The sequence below is a fragment of the Triplophysa dalaica genome, chromosome 4 (assembly GCF_015846415.1).
Source record: "Triplophysa dalaica isolate WHDGS20190420 chromosome 4, ASM1584641v1, whole genome shotgun sequence".
NCBI lineage: Eukaryota > Metazoa > Chordata > Actinopteri > Cypriniformes > Nemacheilidae > Triplophysa > Triplophysa dalaica.
This window is the reverse complement of record NC_079545.1, coordinates 26096881-26119323: the sequence shown is the minus strand read 5'-3', so window position 1 is coordinate 26119323 and position 22443 is coordinate 26096881. Positions and strand designations below refer to the sequence as shown.

The window sequence follows — 22443 nt, the reverse complement described above, 5'->3', positions numbered from 1 at the left end:
GCACGTTCAATGGCATAGAAGTTGTGCTAGTCAGAAGTTTAACAGACAAATCGCAATTACAAACGCAAGTTATCATCAGGGCAATTCCAGCATTATGTACGTGATATTTCGCGTAATGGATATGACATAAAAATGCTCAGAGAATGAATTTGGTAAGATTATATTGAACAATCTGTTTATATTTTACTGAACCCTTGTTGATAGAGTCAGTCTATGAAAAATATATATTTAGAAAAAGCGAAATAAACATGCGTTATGGATGTGACAAAAAAAGGACATGGTTTTTGGGAGACGATAAACTTTTTAGGATTTCTGTAAAATAAAATGTACAATCCTGAAGCAATTATTCCCAATGAATGGAGAAGGGATGCCTCTATAAAGAACATGAAATAGTTACTTTATATGAATTTTTATATGTCAGTTGATTGAGGAATATGTAGCGTTATGAATGTGACAATCCTGAAAATGACACTTACCCGATTATGAAAAATCATGGACTAAAAATAAAACAAAAAGAGAGATCTCTCATGGGTATTTGAACCACCAAATGTTAATATCAGTCCTGTTGCCATAGAAAAAATTGCTGGTAAATACAAAAGTTTTGTGGTGTGGTTGAAATTTTCATGGATTTGCCCATCAGCACATTTTTTTTAGAAGAACATACATAAGTACTTTCTTCTGAGAGACCTTTATGTCAACCTGTACAATCTCAGAAAACCGAATGCTGAGGCTAAATTCTCTTGTTTAACACTCTACAAATCTAGCAGACACATTGGTAAAATTGAAAGAGAGAAAACAATGGAGAAACTTGTTAATGAGGAATTTGAAAGATTTTCACATTTTACAATGTGCAAGTGAGCAACAGTGATCGTCTGCCAAATCTCTTTTCTGATCATTTATCATTCAGCTAATGCCTCAGGCTCAACAGAAACAGGCTAGACATGGAGACCCTTTTCACGATCCAAAATACAGTTTTCTAATCTAGTGATTAAAAGCCTGTTCCTTCAACTGACATTCCCTGACTATGTTAGATTTTTACACGTGGACTCCATACTGGGATTGATCGTGGAATAGATTCTGGAACATGTTTCAATCACACAGAAGACGCTCTAGCAATTATATGGCAATTTTCTGAGAGCAACGCTCTGTGTGAAATAGGTTCTAGATTCTGGCTATATTTTGTATAAGAAAATGCTGCCATGAATAGACCACAATTTTTTTTCTTTTCAAAGAAAGAACATAAAAAGCTGTTGCCCTAGGGTTGCACAAGAAATATTTTTACGTGTCGTGTTTTGCATCAGGTTCCTTTATTCCACTGATAGCACCTTTTGTATAACATCAGACGTTGCACTTCAAAGGACACTTCAACATTTTTTGGTATCTAGGAGTATTCCATAAAGATTTGTCTGCCACCCGACGCGATTGAACACACTCTAAACATCATACGCAAATGAAGAAAGTATAATTTTGCTATTATTTTCTAAACAACAACTGATCCACTCATGAACGTCAACAAAACATGATATTCAGATGATGATGCAGAGAAGCGTCTTATATGTTTCTATTTCTTCTATATAAAAAAAAAGAGGAATTGAGAACTCTTCTGGGACTAAAAGCTTTTAATTTTCAAACTGCCGCACCTGGAATTCGTTCTTCTCCCAACAAATGATGATCTTCTGCAAATAACAATGAGGACCTTTAGTATTGTGTGCTCGTGCTGTTGTTCTGTCCCCCCTGCCTGCCTCCAGCAGTGCATCTTTTTCAGGAAATAATCGTACAGCTGTATCTTTCTTTTATACATTTTATCAATCTAAATACTCTATGAAGAAACGACGTATGTAATAGTATTGTATAGTAACTCAAGATTAATATCAGATTGGCAGAAACTGCATGTTACTGTTACCCGATCTTTAAACCTTTAAAACATCAGTAACTTTAAAATTTTAAAAAACTTTATTACTACTAAGCTACTGCCAGCTACTTGTATTTTTAAAAACTGTGGTGGGAACTGCCCTGCACTGAAATGAGGAATTTCATGACCCTTTAACTTCACAGAAGCTGTGGACCTTTGTGCAACATATGGCAGGCTCGCTGTGGTCTCTAACGTTCACTCTTTTCACACCCACTAAAAGCAAAGTGTGGTAAAAAATATAACCATTGAGTAAAAAGCACTAGTGTTTGCTTTATGGCGGACCCTTCAAGTTTTAAGTGGGAGTTCTGATAAAAGCCCTTGGGTATCCTACTAGATGTAAAATGCATTTCAATTATTTGAAGCATGAAGCCCCTTAAATTTCTTCCTCAGTTCTCCCTTTGAGATAACAGAGCGTGCCAAATTATGTGGCAAAACAGCATGACCACAGGTAACGGTTACATTCTTCATATTTAACATATAAGATTGACAATTTTCACAGAAGTAGCGCATGACTGGGGCATTACTGAAGGCTAACCTGAAGCAGACAGTGTGTACAAGCTGTATGTGACTGGACATTTCATTAAAGTTTGTAGTAAATTTGCAACCTGTATAATCTTTTTTTGTGCTCTCTGGAAATGTGTCTGGAACCACAATAAAATAATAATGGAAAAATTGAGATAATGATTCAAAATAATGTACACCCAAACTGCTGAGACGACGACACACATCAGAAACTCAAAACACACTTTTTCTTCCTCTATCCTTATTGAAAAAACAGCATATGCTGTTTTTGAAGGATAGTAGCTGGTTTGAACTAGTTTAAGCTGATCATGTGCTGGTCCTTAGGTGGGGCCGGATTCACGAAAAACATTCTTAAGAAGAAAATTTGTTTTGTAACTGTAATTTAAGAAAAAAGTTAGGAATGTTATGTATCCCTGAAGAAAAAACTTCTTAAGGACCGTTTCACATTTCGCGTCTAAAACCGCACATAAAACGTGAGCCCAAATGACCCACGGTTAGCGTGCGGCACTGCGAAAAGTAGACTATTTCCATTTCGATATGGCGCAAACTCGTCTAGAAAAATGTTTGCACGCGCGTAATTTTTTGGTGTTATACCATAAGAAAAATGGCTGAATGGCTATGTTTGTTTGGTATATTGTTGTGTTCATTGATATGAGTCATGCTTTCTTCCCATTTGAGAACGATTGTAAGAAATGTTTGAGAATCGCACTTACGAACATTCTAACGAACTTCCTATATTTTGTCTTAAAGCCAGTTTCGTGAATCCAGCTCCAGGTCCATAGCAACTAGATCCTAGCTAAGGACCAACACTTGACCAACTTAAACCAGCTCAAACCAGGTACCATGCTTCAAAACATAACTAACCAGCATATAATGTTTTTTTCAACAGGGATATCTAACCTACCACTGTTAAATTCGGTTTATGGTCCCTTTGCACATTTTAAGAATTATTCCAGAAATTGACCAAAGTCTTCTTGTCATAGTTCAAAAACAAGATTGGACAAAACTTTGTTCTTATTTCCAAAAGATTGGGTTGCAAAGACAAGTGCTTTTGACGAGCATTTCGATAATATTTGATGTAAAATTAGTAGAAATTGTAATGACAAGAAAATGCTAACATAATTGAAAAATATAAAAAAGAAGCATTTTCACTAATGGTTCCTTAAGACTTGTATATGGAAACAATATTAACATTTTTTTTTTAAATTACAGGTCCTCAAGGGTGTCTCTCTGAAAACACAATAATCACAGACAGTGGAAAGTACAGACTGAAAAAACAAGCTTTCAGGCTTTCTAAGAAAACCAATGTGTACAGCCCTATTGCTGGCAGGAGGAACTGCTACTTCCACTGTTTCTTGAATCCCAAAAGAATAGCAAATGCACTTATGGATCACATTCATCCAGACATCTCGATGGCTGAAGACACTGGGCACAGGCTGGTCCTCTGTCCTCCTAGATGACAAGATTCCTCTCACTGTAGACATGTTCCAGACAATAGTACTTACAGGGATTTTTGTGCTGTACTGAAAAATGCAATCATCTCTGCCCGCTCTGCTTTATTGTCTGAGGGAATGAAAAGCTCTTGCCAACATCTGACCGTTATCTCAGAACGATGTTAAACAAGGTCATCTTCTATCTCCTAAGATGGATGGGGTTATTATTAAATATCCTTGCAGGCTAATGCAGAATGCCTGTCTGCGCAGAATGGGGTTTAAAGTTTAGTGCGTAAGGTGTTCAGAGGAGGCACGGAGGGGCACGAAGGGACAAAAAGCTAAAAGTAAACCAAGAATATTTTTGCAAAGATGAATCATCTTCTTCTTATATATGACAAAAGATTACTTATAGCATCTTTACGGCAAACCTCAAGAATAATTTAGTTGCTAGGCACTCTCAACCTCTGAGTTTGCTGCATTGCTGTCGGGTCTACCAATGCGAAATACATTACACTGTCAAAATTCTACTTAGATTTACATTCTTGTTGGGAATAACGCAAGTACTTATCTAAACAAAATATATGATGCTGCTCTAATGGATTTTGGATATTTTAATGTAAAAATCTAACATTTTGTGCTTTTAAGGAATATCATCATCTCATGGCAACTTCACTGGTTGAACTTTTTATATAATAAAGAACCTATAAAAGATTGAATATTAAATCAATATTTTGTCTCCAACTGTTTGCATGCAAAAAGAATAGTGTCTGGGTCCTGATGACCCTGTCAGTTGGCAATAACAATAGGCTGACTGTTCTTTATCCCTTAATATTCTGGTGTTTACCAGAATCCGTCTATTGTTTTCCTAATCTATTAATTTAAATTTCTATTGTTTTGAAAAACAAACCAACAAAAACCAGAAAGGATGTCTTTTTAAACCAAATATTGTGACATACAGAAATATGCACACGCTTTACTTCTACAACAGGCTTCTTTCCTGCAACAACCATCTGCATATGACTCTCCAGTACAACACACAATATTTTCATTCTGTTCACTAACACAAGTGGAAAATGAAGCACACTCTAAATCCTTTTTAATTGCCTTATTTCATTCCACCGAGTCCTGATAACGACGGGTCAACAGGCTCAGAGAAGTTTTTTTCCCCAGCTGAGATGCAGAATTCAGGTTAGGCTGCTTTTATTTTCCGTCTTTAGACCATTATAAATTCTTTCTTTCTTGTTGGATTTCACCCGTGCCCTGCTGCGGCAATAAACCGCAGGAGGGCCGGTGTCAAACGGAGGCTTATCAGTCGAAAACACATGTGCTTTCTTTTAGCATCAAACTTTTTGCTCTTCTCAAACTGGAATGCCCTTATATTTGTGTTCATGCCATAGTTTTCCTTAGTTTGGCACGCTGGTAAATGAATATTTTATGAAGAAGTGTCCCTTGTTGAAACTGATTTTTGCTGTTTTTTCTGTATTTTTTTAAACATTGCAATTACTTCGAAAGTTTATTAGAGCAAGTTGATTAGGAATTACATTTTAGTGTATTCATAGACTCAACAGGATGCAGTGCTGAACGTGGAAAGCAATTGTTGTCATAATTGCGTGTGGTTTATCTGAGAGAAATGATTTCATAAATACTGTAGGTGTGGGTCAAAATTTGTGAGGTGATCATTACTATTTTACATTTATGTTGGTACCTTTGCTGAATGGAAATTGAATGAAAAACAAGACATTTCAACTTGCCATATCTCCACTGTATCACAATGAAATGTATTTATCTTTGATTTTGGGGAAACTACAAAGTAAGGAATTTGTTACAAGTAACAAGACTTTTAGACTTCTTGATTGAGTTACAGAAGTAACAAATTCTCCAAAATACATTTTACTCAAAACTGATTTTGCCTCCAAACCATGATGAACATTGCAAACAGTTCCATTTTTGTCGGTCTCTCAACGTTGTGTCGAACCGACATATGGGGTTTGACTTGAGAACAAATCATTTTCCGACTAGCTTTGAAAAGGCCAATGAAATTGGTGAAATAAATTTGCATGCCGGCCTCTGCCCAGGACATGAGAGAACAGAGACGACGTGCTGCATTCATTCACCTTTTGTTCTTCAGGGCCTGTACATCGAATGACATATACTGGTAAAAATTGCTGGATTCTAACGGTGTGGTGCAGCGGATTGTCCCTCTTCGTCAGTGACTTTCCCTGGGTGTCTCGACAGTTCCAGAGCGGAACTGTCGGAACTGCGAGCGGATGGCGATCCAGACGTTGCGGTCAAGAGTGGCTGGGTTCATTATGGGCCCAACCACGGTGACAGCAGCAGCTTTGGCCCTCCCGTCCACTACGGCGAGCAGTGAGCATGATATGGGGATTACCGTGACAAGCCCTCCACCCATGATGGCCGGAACTTCCCACCTTTCCAAAGCTCTGGGACCCCCTACCTCTCCAATGGATGATTACAATTTCACGCTAGGGCTCATGTCTGACACGCCCAGGTCAGTCAGTGTCGCTTCACTAGAGATTGTGACAATGCACAGCGCCGTGGGGTTTTTAATAGGAACCCCATCTGTCAGTTTGACACATCATCGAGAGACCAACAGAAAGGGAGCGTCCCTGTTAGGTAAGAAACCGTTACCTAATGGAGGGAACAAGACGTTGTGTCCTTCATGTCACCGCCTGCTGCAGCAGTTGAGAGGTACTCTCAGGCACCTGAGCTCAAAAGATGAATGAATTCAGCACGCTGTCTCCTTTTATACCCGGATGTGCAGGGCGGAGACCTGCTTGCAAATACCTACTGTACAATAGCCTTATTTATAATAAATATATTATTTGTTTTTTAATTTCATGTGCCCTCATTATACTTTAGAATTGTGGCCAGGCAGCACTCATTTTGTTAAAAGAATGTTATAATCCAGTGTTCTATTGCCTTCGCATGCATTACCGTCAAGGAGGCTTCTTTCAGAAGCTCTTATAATTGCACTTTAACAGACTATTACAACAGCATTACCATAAAAAATAGTTGGTTTTAATGCCGAAAAATTAAGAAAAAAATATTTAGACGGAATGAACTTCATGAGAATAAACTGGAATATATTGTAATGGGACATAGTTGAAATCTTAGCATGGTTTAATGTTGCTTTCAAGCCCTTATTGAGTGGCCAGTTTTATATATTTTATAAAGAAGGAGAGTAATAATTCTTCAAACCAAACAATTCCTTAAACAAACTAGAACAGTCATAAAAGTCAAGAGGCATTTCCATCAATACGATTGATTTTATAGGTGAAGCTCTGTGTTTATTCTGGCTGTTACCCACCTTCTGCATTAAATAAGCTCTGCAATATCCATTGATGGTTTTGTTATTGCTTGTTTTGCTTGCTGTGCTGAGCATACAGGTAATTAGATTACTGATACTAATGTTTTGTGTTACTACCCAAAGTCTTGTTTCACTTCACTAATTGACTGAGTAATTAAACTGCTTGCCCGTAGCCATATCAACATACCAGCCTGCTGACCAAGAGCATTTTTCTTCATTACCGGGAGGATAAAGAGAATCACTCTATCTGTCTTGTTTATTTCTTTATTTTTTAAAGTACAGTTTATAGTTTAATAGTTTATATTTGTTTCTGGATTTTATACGGACACCTGTCAAAAGACATGCTTTCTTAACTCCTGTTAATTGAATTAATAACTTGGCAGGGAATTAAGGACATTTGTACTGTATAGATTTAAACAAGAGTTTCTTGGCTATTGGAAGTTTTTAAAATTGTAAATGAAGAAAATGATTTGCTTAGGTTTGAAATGATTTTTTAATTCTTCTTCGAGCATTTTTGGTGCCCTAAAAACTTCTCTCTTCCTATGTTTTACTTCTGTAAGTTTGGGGATTTTGTTAAAAATGCATTTCTTAAAAGTTTAAAGGATAGTTCACCTAAAAATGAAAATCACCATTTATTCACCCTCAAGTTAATTATTTTCTTTGTTTGGTTCAACACAACAAACAATATCAGGATGAATGTTAGCAACTGAGATTCCAGGACACCATTGAATAGTAGAAAACATTTTGTATAAATGTTTTTGTTCTGTTGAACACAAAAGAAGATATTGTATAGATATATTTTGACAATATATTTTTCAGAAATCCTCAAAATGATGCCATTTATTGTTAAACCTATATTCAAAAACTGGTAAAATAAGTGTTAAAAATGGTTAAAAATGGTAAAAAAAAGTTTAAAATGTACTGTGAAACACATCGCTATATCTCATTAACAATTAAATGTTTTGCCCTTGTTGAAGGTAAAATCTGGAACAGAAATTTAATCCAGTGTGAGATTTAATCAAATGACCCTTGATTTAAGCAATGCAACACTACAATGTAAAGTTAACATGCCTTAATTTACCTTACTCCACCTGCAGTAAAAAAAGCTTTGGTTAAGAAATAAATAATGCCAAACGAAACTATAAATTGTAATTACAGTTTTAAAAGAAAACAATGACATGTCACCTAATTATGGAAATTGATGTTTTCTTATTTTATCACAAAATGTATTCACATGAATGGTTTGAAGAAATAATCTTTGCAGGCTTTTGATGTTAAGTATGTGTGAGGAAATTTGTTATTGCTTATTTTCTAAGTCACAGAGGTGTTCAACACAAAAGTGCCTTGATCCACTTCACTATTCAACGGTAAATGCCACAGTGAAAAACAAAAAAATAATTTCCAGTAACCCCGAGTGTTTGTTAGAACAATAAGTCATTTTGTTGAATAAGTACAAGATTACAAAATTAAGTATAGGTCTATAGATAATAATGAAAAAATTGCATATTCATGAGACGATTCTTTCATGTTTCTAATGGTCGACTAAAAAAAAAGCTTTTTAAAAGCTATAAAGTGAAAGTTTACCCAAAAAATTGTAATTGTGTCATCATTTACTCGCCCTCAAGTTGTTCTAAACCTGTATACATTCCTTTCTATGGCTGTATACAAAGAAAGATATTTGGAAGGATGTTAGCAGCTGACACCATTGGGGGCAATAATAAAAAATAATTTTTGTATATATATTTTTTTTTTGTTCTGTAGAACACAAAAGAAAATATTTCGAAGAATTTAGGAAAACAATCAGTTCTGGGGCACCTTTGACAACCGTTTAATGACAACCCAGAAATCTCAGTTGCTAACATTCTTCCAAATATATATTTTTTATGTTCAACAATATAAATAAATGTATATACGTTTGGAACAACTTGAGTAATTCCTGACAGAAGTTTTATTTTTCTGAGAAATTAAAAAATTATGAAATGGCTAATGTCTCACAGTCTGTACTGCGACAAATAATGAAATAAAAATTCTGGCCCATCTCTAGATTCATTGTATTTTCTGTGTGTAAACAGAAGTTACGACAAAAACAGCGGCTTGGATTAAGATATGTTCACAAATTTCCCAAAGGGGCCCTGCAGGACACAACAACATTTGTGGCGCTCACGAAATACTGACAAGAACATCAGTGTTAACCCAGAAGGCCATAAACAGAGATAAAACGTTTCTGACAACAATTTCTGCTTGCAATACTGTTTAAAGTAGATATATAGTATAGTGGTGTGAGAAATATCTGGTTTAGTTAATAAGAATTGCATGGTTTCTAAAACAAAAATGTATTTGAATTAATGCCGTTAATTTTTGTTTGTTTCTCGTCATTTGGTCAATGTTTTATTGTTTTGTTTACTTCCCTTATATGATTATATTGTGCTTCTTGCAGGGCCTAAATTAATTTCATTTCAACTTGCAATTTGACAGGTCTTTGGGTTTCAGGGAACGTGTCCAGAACATCTCACTTATTAATGGGAGCGATGCAGTGCAGATATGTCTTCCCTCATTATCCTTAGTCATTATCTCCAGTCAGTATGTCAACAAGAAGGATAACCAGCTCTTTGTCTCCACACAAGTGTTTGATCTCTCAGCACACAGATGCTTGTTCTTGCTCACTCTCTGCATGAGACCCCACCAACCAACTGTTGACACGTGCCAGTTTGGCAAACACACTGACTGCTCGCTGACTTTTGTGTCCAGCTTTGGCCTTTAAACAGATTTTAAGCTTTCATATTAAAATATATGGATCTAATTTAACCCCTTTAACCCCTGCATTTGGAACAATTTGCCTCTCATGACTTTTAGGTAGTGTAAAAAAGTCAATAAAAATACAATTTGCTGTGTGAAATTGATTTATGGCTCCATGAAGGTTGGTCATTGCAGAGTCATGGCTACTGTCGGGCAAAATACACTATGGTGTGCATTTAAGATGCTGACCTGTTTAAGAAGGTCACAGTATCAATATTCTCATAACCGCAAAGCCCTTTAATATGGTCATACACTTTTCATTCATGCAGCAGATTTTAGCTGTGAGGACTATGTGAGGACATAATTTACTCATGGTTTGTTAAACTAATAATTCTCAATTTACATTAAGACTACCCCAAAAGATATTAACCATAACTAAAGTTCAACGCAAAAGAAAATTTAGATGTTCAGGAGACTCGCTAAACAATCAATAGCAATAAGATGGGCTCTTCGAAAACACAACTCTATTTAACTGCCTTATTTGTTCTCCATTCATTGTTACGGCTCCCAATAACATTAGTGCTGATGTCATTATCGAGAATAAATATGCCTCGGTGGAGAATGTAGTTATTTCATTCAATGTGGAATTAGTTCATTTCAGTGCATGCAGCTCTGTAAGGTCTTTATCTGTTAACAGTGGCATCAGGGTATTAGGAGGTTGTAGCTCATCATTAATGTTGATAAGAATGCATCAGTCTCAATTATGTTTCCTCTTAATGTATTTTGACCTCAAATGTTATGGAAGTCAGTGAAACAAACCAAAATTTCATATTGGCACTGATGTTTATTTCCAAACATGCTGGCCAGGAGCCAGAGCATATGTTGCTAAAGCTTCAACCCGTTCTGTTGACACTTCAATTGACCCTTTGCAAAACCCAGCCCGACTTCGCTCCTGCTGCCATGTCTGACAAGCTTTTGGCATCAGCCATGCGCTCCCAGTCTAAATTTGAGCACTCCCTGGGGAAATAGTGAAGAATTTCTGAAAAAATGACACGCTGATTTCAGACAGAAAGGTCTGCTCCATTCGACTGATTCTTTCAGGATGTGAGAACTAATAATTAATAACAGTAATTACAACCAAATTTGCGTCCACACCAGTAAAGATAACGTTACGTTATTCTAAACTCGCACAATGCGGTAGGCTACTACATTCAAATGTACCCAAAAAATTGTAGTAATGACAATTTTAGAGAGTGATAAATTTGGGCAGAGTTTTGGTCGGCCGATATGCTCACAGATATCTATTGAGATATTTTCCAGCAGAGAGACGTTTGAGAGAAAGATTGTCTTAAAATCACCCCGATGAGGTTGCTCTGATTTGTTCAGTATGTGATTAACATTTTCTTTTGGTTTGTTAGAACCAAGATATGTTGTTGTTTTTGTTGTAATATTAGCTGAGTGATGGAGCAGTTTTGACCGTCAAAGTTTATCTGGAACTGCTTTAATATTGTACTCGTCCACATACTGGAGAGAGAGAGCGCGCGTTGGCGCTAAAACTGTAGAGAGAGCGCGTTTTACTCTCTTACTCAATGAAGAATAGACTTAGATTTAATCCGCAGGTCACATGTGTTCAGAACCGTAGAGTACGATCCATACGGCATTTGTGTAATATTTAGCATTACTAAAATCCCAGTGTTGTTCCTTTAAATACAACACACAAAGTACAGCTGTTGCTTTACAACAGGGGTCTTCAACTACTTTTTTCTCTGAGGGCCGGATTCGAAAAGTATAAATAGGATGCAGGACAGTTTTTTACATCCCTATTTTGTATTTCTGTTATTTATTGCGTTTTGTTCCTTTTATACTGTTTTTGTTGCTGTTATTTATAGGCCGTATATAAACAATGCACACATATATCGCATCCAGTATTTGTGCCTTTTCATGATATTAAATAAAAAGGGATACGTGAGGAAGGGTATCCCTTTTAAATTAAAAGGGTGTGGTGAGGAAGGGGGGCGGGAGCCGTGAGGCGGAGCCGGTCGCGTGAGTGATAGTTGGAATCAGCTGTGCGTACACCGGTGCTGCATATCTCACGGAGGAAATCGGGAGCATAAGAGTACAAGCGACGGGACTGCTGAGGAGAGAGGACCGGGCTCGGACATATGTTTAAAGTTTGTATTTATGTTCTTGTGGCCGGCAGTCGACCGTGAGGTGGCTGCCGGCATTTTACTTCTGTATTATTGTTTATTTATTTTGATTAAGAGGTCTAAATGTTCCCGCCTCCTTCCACACGGGTTTCGGCACCAGTATAACAAGGTTCAATTAAATGAAGGAGGTGGGAACCGGCTGTAAATCAAACTGCTATACTTTATTGAATTAAATAAAAATTCATATAATTAATTAATAAATTCATTATAATATCATTATCTTAGCAATATGCTAACATCAAATTACTAAAATCAACTGCGAGTCACATGATCCATAACAGTTAAAAGATACTGGTCCAAGAAGGAAGCTGCCTATGTAGGGAGTAAACAGCAGGTCAGGTAACTGGGCTTCACTACAGAGCTGAGGAGTCAGGGTGGCTTGTGAGACAGGAGAGTGATGGCAGCAAGCCAGTGTCTGCTGTTCAGTGAAATTGATCAAAGAAGGGGAGCTGCGTTGAGAATAATTGAATTAAGGATGACAGAAGCGCTGACCAAAACCTTCAGACACAGGTGGTACTGCAAGGTCTTGTGATAAAGGGTACAGGCTATTAAAATAATGGTGAAGAATACTACAGAGGAGAAATGAATGACAAGGGATATGGTGCCTAAAAATTGATTACAGTTGCAGTACTCTCACATGCAGTATCTGCAGTCTTTGACAGAATTAAAGGCACAATATGTACGGTTTTCAGATTAAAACATCCAAAAAAAAGAGTACTTTGAGATTCATAAAGTGTACTTACATTACGTTATCCCGAATGTTTCCAAAAACATTTAAATCAAAAGAAATTTGCCATTTTAACCCGTGTAAAATCCTTCCTTCTTTTGTTGCCTGTCAATGGTGCATTTATGCTTTTTAAGATGTATGAATAGGTATTTAGCACAAATACGATGTTACTTAGGGCTTATTTGTTTGTAATCAAACAGAAGTATGTGTTAAAGGTAGAGTGGTTGATTTGGAAAGGTGCTAATTTTAGCCTCCTAGCACTGAAATTACAATCCCACCCTATATGCGATTCGTCGTCCAAAGCCACGCCTCTTCCAAACACATGAACGCGCACAGACCAAAAGCTAAATCATAAATCCACGTAATGAATCACAAACTAAATACATTAAATTCTTCTCGAAGCACGAACATACCCGTCCAAAAGAAAGAGAGCAACCATGGTATAGTCTTTCAGAGCCTTTGTCTGCCGGAGCTGTCTTCATCGTGTAAAAGCTAAACCAATGGAGTTTTTCCTCTGTCATGATCCAGACGTTTTTTTCGTCAATGCTTTTTCAAAAACTGACTTTCCTTTTGGTAGATTGACTTGTTGCCAGTTCTACAGGAAAGTTTGGTTGTTGCAGTTTGTCCACATTCTCCCTAAATTGACACAGCGGACTTGAGCGTGCTGATGGCGTATGTTGTCTGCGTGAAAAGGGTGCACAGTGGGATGCAAAATGCGTTGGCTGAAAATGTACACTTGACCAGTCACAGCATTCGGCCAAAAGGTTTTGATAGGGCAAATGTTTTTTGGTCCTACGCCTTTTACAGACGATATATAATTATAAAAATATTTATTTGATCACTATACTGTATAGTATATATCAGGATGTAAAGAGATTTCCGACCAGCATGACAAAAACATTTTCTGGACAGGATCACCTATTCTGCCATTAACAGTATTTCATTACATTGTGAGTGATGTCAGATTGATTTCCATAGCAAGTGAGAGGTGAAAAAGACAACTTCCATGTCATCAAGCTATGCCTTTGTTATTGTTTTGACTATACGACCTAAAGCAGAAAAAATTACATAATGTTCCTTTAAATTATTATCAAAGAACAAGAAGACCACAGATCTGTCATGTAATTGCATACAGCAATACAGCAGTAATACATACAGCACAAACGCATTTTCTACATAAATGTATAAAACAGATCGATGTGAGAAAATTGACTGTCAGCCTTCAATGTGGGAGAACAGCAATTACTTGGAGATAGAAAGGATTTACTATTTTCCCCTCATGTACACCAATAATTTGCTCTGCAGGTAGACCATCTCATCATGGCCAATTGTTTCCCCTGTGAGTGCTTTATCTTAGTTGGTCTGAGACTGTTTAGCCTCATTGAACATCAATGGTCCTTCTCTTCATCCCCTCTTAGCAAGCCATCAGCGCCAACATCCACTGGCATCATTGGCTCTAACAAAGGCTCTGCTGCACCGCAGGACATTCGGGAGAAATGGGGGGAAGACGGATGAACAGAGAAACTTCTGAAAGAATCGAGAAAATCGATCTGACAGAAGCAGAGTGTTTTTGTGTTATGATAATCGTGTCGTTCTTGCAGAGGAAAATCAAACTGGCATTTTGACCTTATAAACTATAGAGCAGGAAAGTTAAACTGTGTCAGTTTAACTTTAAATCATGAAATACCAAAACAAAGTTATAATATTTAATCTCTCTGGAGTGTTTAATAATTATTTCATAACAGTTTTAAAATGTAGAACATAACACAAATTCAATGAGAGAAAACAATAAGTTTAAGTTATAGTTTGCCCAAAACTAAAAATTCTGTCAATACTCACCCTCTTGTCATTTCAAACCTGTATGAATTTCTTTCTTCTGCAGAACGCCAAAGAAGATATTCTAAAATTGTTGTTCACTGGCAACCCTTAAATTGCATTGGTTTTGTGTCTATGCAATGGAAGTGAATGGGTGCCAGTGCTGTTCGGTTAACAACTGTCTTCAAAATATCTTATTTTGTGTTCTGCAGAAGAAAGAAAGCCATATAGGTTTTAAATGACAAGAGGATGAGTAAATGATGACAGAATTTTCATTTTGGGGTGAACTAGCAGGATTGTATATGATTTAAAGCAGCTCTTATGAACATTACCCCCCCCCCCCCGAAAAGTAAGGGATTCATCAACACTTCATTGTAACATCAGGCAGGATAAAAGCAGAGGCTCTATTCCCAGACAGCGTCCTCACTTGAGTTTCCAAGGTTCTTATTTATCACAGAGATTCATAACAAAGACTGCCTCTCCAAACCCACTTTGATTTGCCATCTCCACTTGGGCCACTTGAACACCTGCTTTTGTCAGTGAAAAATCCCTTTGAGCGGTAAGTCCAAACACATTCCACGCAACTTTAGTACGCTCAAATGCAATTCATCACTGGATAATCAGAAACCAAACAATGACTGTAGGAGCAATATGCCTGTAACATTTGTACTATTAAATCCCAATAAGGAACTAATGAAGCCTAGATCAAATCATCAAGCTGTTGCCTTATCAAGTATTTCCACCAGTTTGCCATGATTGCATGTGTTGGCATTGAGTAAAGTGCCCTCAACCACTAAGGCAGAATGCCACTAAGGCTGGGTGGTATATCTGTTTGGAGTGGGTAAAAGGGGTCAAATGACACGGCTAAAACAAATATTATTGTTTGTTTTAGATGTAATGTAATCTGTATACATGATTAAAGGTAAAAAAACACTGTATTTTCCAATTGAAGAATTGTTTGGGATCATGCTCCCAAACAATTGTACTGACTGTTGATAGTATGTCATCGGTACTTCCTTATATCAAGTCGAGCCCGAATCTGATATGGAAAATGAAGATGATTTTTCTGGAACAGTGTTGTAAATAAAATGTAACTATTCGTTTTTAGCGGTCTCATCTTTTGGCAGGGTAAACAAAGAGTCTTTCTTTAGATAGAATGCATCTTTTGTTCTGAAACTTAAATGTTTGCATTTCACATGTCTAATACATGCATGGGCAACCTATAACACCAAACCAAAGACACAGAAAAACATGTATTCGAGCCATAGACCCCTTTAAAATTGTATTTCATTTTCCTAAATGAAAGGATTTTATATATAATCTTGATATAATTTTCTTCCTATTTGTTTATTATAACAAGTTTATTCCAAGACTTACCTTTAACCTGAACACCAATGCGGAAGTAGACATCTGAGCTACTGAGGTAACGCTCCACCAAAATATAGTACCACTGCTCCCAGGAAGGTAGTGGCACATCTAGCTCACAGGGCATGTTCTCTCTGCAGTCCACAGCACTGGAGTTATGCACTGGTGGGGCCCTCGAGCGAATTTTAAGTAGAACTGGGCAGCTCTCTCCGCTCCTGTTTTTTGTATTGCAGTCCACCAGCTGGACCTTCACCCGAGAAATGTAGTTTGGAATGAACACTCTGCCAGGTACAAGAGAGAAAATGTGCACTTCATATAGTGGACTTACTATCCTACTATATAGACTTTCAAAGATAGCAAAAAGTGCAGTGTTTCAATGAAATAAAACATCTAGACATTAAAGCAGTGGATCTAACCTCAGAATTGTTTTGTTTTAGCTACAGAATTCAGAAATGTTTTTAGCTATAAAAATAAAAGACAAAGTTCTTGCTCCAGGAGAGTGATGGAAGAAATAGAGACTTTGTGGAGAATAAACTGAATTAATCAAGCCTGGGGGAAAATTAGGTTAGGCCCCAGCCCCCATAGAGGGTAGAACAGATTGAGATAAGAAATAATTAGAATTTAACAGTTATAATAAATAATTGGCACTATTGGCTGTATTGGCTCTTTAATTGTTCTCTTTTGTATAATTAACAATATAAACAGTACATCAAACACCAATTAAACTGAGCAGAATTTGTTTACAGATTCACTGGAGAGAAAAATCTAGATAAAGCACCATTGTGTTTTCAAATGTTGAAAAAGTATCTCAATAATTCAAATGCTTTCTAATACTTTGCATTAAAGTCCCAGGAACCGGAACCATTGTTTTTATTTCCATATTCTTAAGCATTTTTGAGTGAAACAGAATATTGAATGAAAAGAAATTGTGGGTGTGGCTTGCAATTTTCCCTGCGAATTGATTGGATGTATAAAAACATCTATTGCATTTTGAAATGGAACTGGTACCAGACTGACAGTTGAAGGGGAGGAGTTAACGGATGCTCCGCCCAAGCCGTCTAACATATGTCATTTGAGATGGATAGTATCGAGTGGGCAGAAGTGCATTTTGCAGATTTCAATTGAAGAATATGAGAGCACATGAAGAGAACGACCCATATAGCTATTTTCAATAAACAATATTTCATGAAAAAATAGGAATTGTATTTTTTTTATTTCACTGGGACTTTTAGATTCCATTTATTAACATTAGTTACCTTCTTTAGTTAACATTGAAAATGAACTAACCGGAAAGATCTAATATAGTATTGGTTAATGCAGTTATAACGTTTGGAATAACTAGCATTAACAAGGATTTATGTCATCAGAACAAAATAATTTGCTCATTGTTAGTTTATGTAAGCTAATGTCTTATGTTAGATAATGTAAGTAATGTAACAAATGATTGCCTTGGCCTTATAAGGTTCTGTCTGTATTGAAATATTAAGAGTCAAAGTCTTTGCATTCCATTTTACTTTAAGGATAGAACCATTTTGTTTTCTAAAAAATGTCTCTAAATGTACACAATGTAAAGATAAAACATCACATAAAAAAGATTCTTATAATCCTAAAACGGCAAAATGTTAACCTTACTGAAATGTTTCCCAATTTCATCAAAAACAATTACAAGGCAGTATGTACAGTGCACTTTTACAGAGACTTCTTTTTGTGTCTGGTATGATCAACTTGCTGTCTTCAAAACATCTCTTTTTAAGGTAATACAGTATTTATCCTTGTGATGTAGATGAGTGCGGAGCTTTCATTAAATCAAGAGAACTTCTGATGGCAGGAAAAATAAAACTCATCTACATAATGCCCAGTACTGAAGGCCGTGCCCTGTTGTTTATGAATGTTTCAGCACCTCTCTTCTCTCCCTCCATTTTCCTTTTTTCATTAAGTAAGACCTTATTTGCTAATTAAGAGGAGAGCTTTAATATCGAAAATAATGAGAGTAGAAGGCTGAAATAGAGGGATGCTTGGAATGGTAAAGTGCTTAGTGTAAAACGAAGGAGAGACATGAAAAGAGTTATTAGTGTGTGTGTGTCTTTTAGTCTTTTATGCAATACAGTTACGATTTTAGTGAGTGCGCGCATACCCACAAGACTAAAAGACAATATTTTTTTTCTAATGGAAAGCATTTTGATTGTTGGATTTTCTTGTTGGGGGCTGGAATGGATACCCCACACTGTAAATGATTGTCAATGTTTTCACAGTATTATCACTGTTTCTTAACAGTATCCTGCTGTGAAAGCGGTGAACGGTTTGTTACTGTAATTTTCCACTGCATCCTGGGAAAAGATTAGGCCAACTTTAAATCTAAATACAGTAATCTAAGGCTGGGTTTATATTTGAAATGTCAACCGATCAGCGTGTCCTGATCCAGAGGTAGTCGAGGACGCATTGTGATCGGATCTCAGTGTAATGTAAACGCAATCCAGACAGTTTATCTACATGTACCGGTACAACTTCACAGAAAACCCCACCCGCTATCATTCATCTCTCGTCTGTCCGAAACATGTCAGACTGCAGAATGACAAATACAGTGGAAAGTTAACTCTTGCTCCCGAACATTGAGTCGTTAATTTTCCCAGGAAATGATCGTGGATATTTTATAACAGTGTATCATTATTTGCAACCAACAGAGGATGTATGTCAAATAACACGAGATGTTTTACTTGATCACTTTAGCGTTATCACCACATATGCTATTTGTGACTGCCACGAATGGGTTTTACTCGCACACAGAGCTCCAGCGGTGTTTTTGAAACGTGTCATGTCACAGACACGAATAGCAACACCATACCAGCTTGTTTCTAACATATGTGTATGTGCATTTGTGTGTGTGTATTGACTGTATAGCCTACGGCTTAATATACTCTCGGTTTCCCGCTGTCTCGAGGGCTGCTGCCGTGTCTCGTATCGTCCCCGGAAGACAGAACCGGCAGCCACGCAGGTTAAAACAGAGCTCTGAATACACCTTATATATCATTTATACACAGAAACAAGATTGTATAGTGTTGTTGATGTCAGTAAACATGCTATTTTAGGGGCAAACCAAAGAAACACGCTTTCACTTTCAGTCGAACCAACCCCAATAGACGAAAGTGATGTAAGTGGTCGCTTTCGATCATAAAGTAACTTCGGCCTACTTGTGTGATTATTACATATATTATTATATGCGTCTGTGACATGAATAACGTTTTTTTAACAGGTCTCTCGTTTCTCAACGTTTTTCAACGTTTATTTATCAATAGGGGGCTAAAGATTTATTTTAAACTTGGGCATAAACTCATGGTATTAGGATTTCATTTTTTTTTACTGTTTTTAGGTCACTGGTAAAGTGTAAAACAAAATTATGACATCACATTACTTTGAAATAAATGTTATAGTTGTATACAACTTTTACATTTTTATGATTTTTATTGATTTTTAGGAACACATTTTTTCATTTTCAATGAATTGTTTACTGCATAGCGTTGCCAAAGCATTTCACTATCATACTGTCTATGTACATAAACTTTAAGAATTTATTTATAATGTATTATTTTTTATGATTTCAAAAATAAATAATAATACTAAAAATAATACTAAAAATACTAGTGGCCTCGTACCGTTTTGACCCCAGTATTTTCCACCTTAATAAAATGGTCACTCACTTGTAAAGTACAGATCTGTTGTGAAGTGGAATCATCTGGTCAATGAAGTAACCAGGATACAGCACTGAAATCCCAATGAGCCTCTGAACAATGAGCTGAGGTTGAAAGAGGTACTGACATTCCTCATGGAGACCCTGAATAAAAAAGAATGAAGAATGCAAGACATTGGTTAGTAACAGACGCCTCCAGATCTCAAGTAAATATTTCACTCTAAAATAAAAATAAAAATAATGTATGATATATTTATATGTGATATATTTAATATGATACATTTTTATCTATCTGATTATTTACGTTTATACTATGTACATTTTCTTTGGAACACCTACAGCACAAAGACTCGTAGTGGTCTTCATTTCCCATGGAATTGAAACAGGTAACATGGCCTTTTCAGACCTCAGAAAAAAAAGCACTAAAAAAGTATCCATTTTTATAACTCGTGCATTGTATTGCAGCTCTTTCTCCATGCGTAAGATGGCTGGTGTGATGAACAGAATAAACTGTAACTCATTATCCAGGGTGGCATCCGCCCTAATTCTTTTTGGCACATTCATTAGAGAAGTCTTGAAGAAATTCTTCATTTGGATCAGATCTTGACAATGAATCAGCTGATCCACTTCACAGAACTGGTCTGAATGAATTCTTCCCAAATCGGATTGATCCAGTTCTCAGGTTTAACTCAATGATCCAGACGGAGTGGTTTACAGCTCACTGGAGGGGAAGATTCTATTATATTAGTGAATTAAATTGTATTACATTAAATTATATCAGTGAATAACACCTTTCATTTTAGTATATTCTTCACACAAGACTATCATATGACTTCAAAAGGCTCTAGGAATATAGCCCACGAGTCAAATGGGCCACTTGCATGATAATGTTGGTGCTTTTGCATGTTTTTTTCTTTTAGATGCTTGAAAGCCTCAGTGCTTATTCATTGTAATTGAAGAAAAACAGTGACCTGTAAACTTCCTCAGTACTTTCCCCTTTGTGTTCCATAGAAGAAAATCATACAGATTTTAAATAATAGTAAGTAAATTATAACAGACTGTTCATTTTTACAGAACTAAACTGATTAAGTTCACTCAAGTTCACTCAATGATATGCCTGTTATCATATGCAAATGCACGTGGAAGAAATCTACTCAGAGAGAGCCATATGATCACTTCAAATGTAAGAAATTGCAGGTGCATTTGCATAATTTCTGATGCTTTGCTGTGTGATGTTCACGCCCAAAATGCAAACACACCCACCTTACACCAGTAACACATCAAACAATATAGTTTTTTTCCACTTTTTCTCATTTTACTGATATCCAAAAGGCATGTGATGCAACCCATAGTTTGTATTTTTACATTTATTCATCAAACACATATTATATTCCAAATGACTTACTAATGAGGGATATGACAACATTAAAAAAATCATCTTAAGAAGAACGTAAAAATTTCTCTTGAGAAACAAAAAGAAAACCGTGTTGAGAAATTAATAGATGAATAGCAGACTAAAAACGAACACATGGGAAATCAAAGGCATTTATTAGGCGGAATCTTTTTAATTACGCAAGAAATAAAATGGTCCTTCTCACAGAAAAAGCCACCTTGAAAACAAAGAGCTCAGAATTCCTGCTGTAAGGAAGATAAAATACTGGCACCTAGTTACAGTATATTTCAGACATAGAAATAGAAAAGAGGAACTCCTGCTAGAATATTTCACATGCCAAAATCTTTCAGAAGTGAACTGTTTCATTTTGTCATTGTAGCTGTGAACAGCAAGCATTAGATTTAACATGTGAAATATGTTGTGGCGTATGTTCCAATTTAAGATCAGATCAGTTATATAGATCTGCAAACAGATTTTTGCAGTGAAGGTGTGGAAATAGTGGGGGCAAGGCTAAAAAAAGACAGAGGAGGTGTGAAATAACAAAGAGCTCTTTTTATTTGTTATGGCACGCACACGCAAATTACAACACAGCATTATATCCGAAACCTCTGGTTCCTTTCGCAGAGGGATCCCTGCCTAAAACACATCCATCATTGTCGAATAGTGCAGTATAAGCTTCTCCCCACCCAACCTCTTTTCTTGCCATTGTCACAGAAAAACACAATCACACAACACATGGGAATTAAATATCTGGGAATCAACAAACTAAAGGAATGCATTGTTTTTTCACCCTGTCCGCTGATTCTGTTTGTTGTACTGCACTACCACCTGAGATGCAGGGTCATTCTCACTGGTGCATCTACCCACAGTTCTGTCAGATGTCAACCGCATATCAGTGCTGACTTCCTGTTGAGGTCAGTCAGCCATGTTATTACTTCATAAGGTAGAAAGCGCATCTGTCAGCGCAACTGTCAGTTCAATGCAGTTAAGCAATAAGTCGACAGCAGCGAGGGATTCTTACAATATTGAAGTGCTATTCAACAGATGTAAATAGCAAGAAAAAAGGCGGTCAGGAGGAGGATCTTATTGGATGGCAGCGGTGTGTGATTAATTATGCAGCGGTTTTACTGTGTCCTTATTTATCATATAGTTACTTCTTTCTGTATTTATCTATAAAGAATTATTTTATTCAGGAAAGTGTCAAAAATGATGTGCTTGCATAAACCACTAGACACTGAATCTAATTTTTTCAATAAAGCAACGTTCTTTGTCTTTTATAGAATTAAATGACTGGTTACACTGTGTATTCTCAGCAAGATC

The 22443-nt window shown here is 36.5% G+C and overlaps 1 protein-coding gene across 1 annotated transcript in view; it reads right to left on the bottom strand.

The window, feature by feature from the left end:
• tmem8b (transmembrane protein 8B) overlaps positions 1-22443 on the bottom strand; it is a 120232-nt gene that overhangs the window by 41665 nt on the left and 56124 nt on the right. The window contains exons 4-5 of the mRNA XM_056746407.1: positions 19741-19874; positions 16058-16326 (exon numbers count right to left, since the gene is read on the bottom strand). Coding sequence (XP_056602385.1) covers positions 16058-16326; positions 19741-19874 — 403 coding nt within the window. The remainder of the gene's footprint in view (positions 1-16057; positions 16327-19740; positions 19875-22443) is intronic.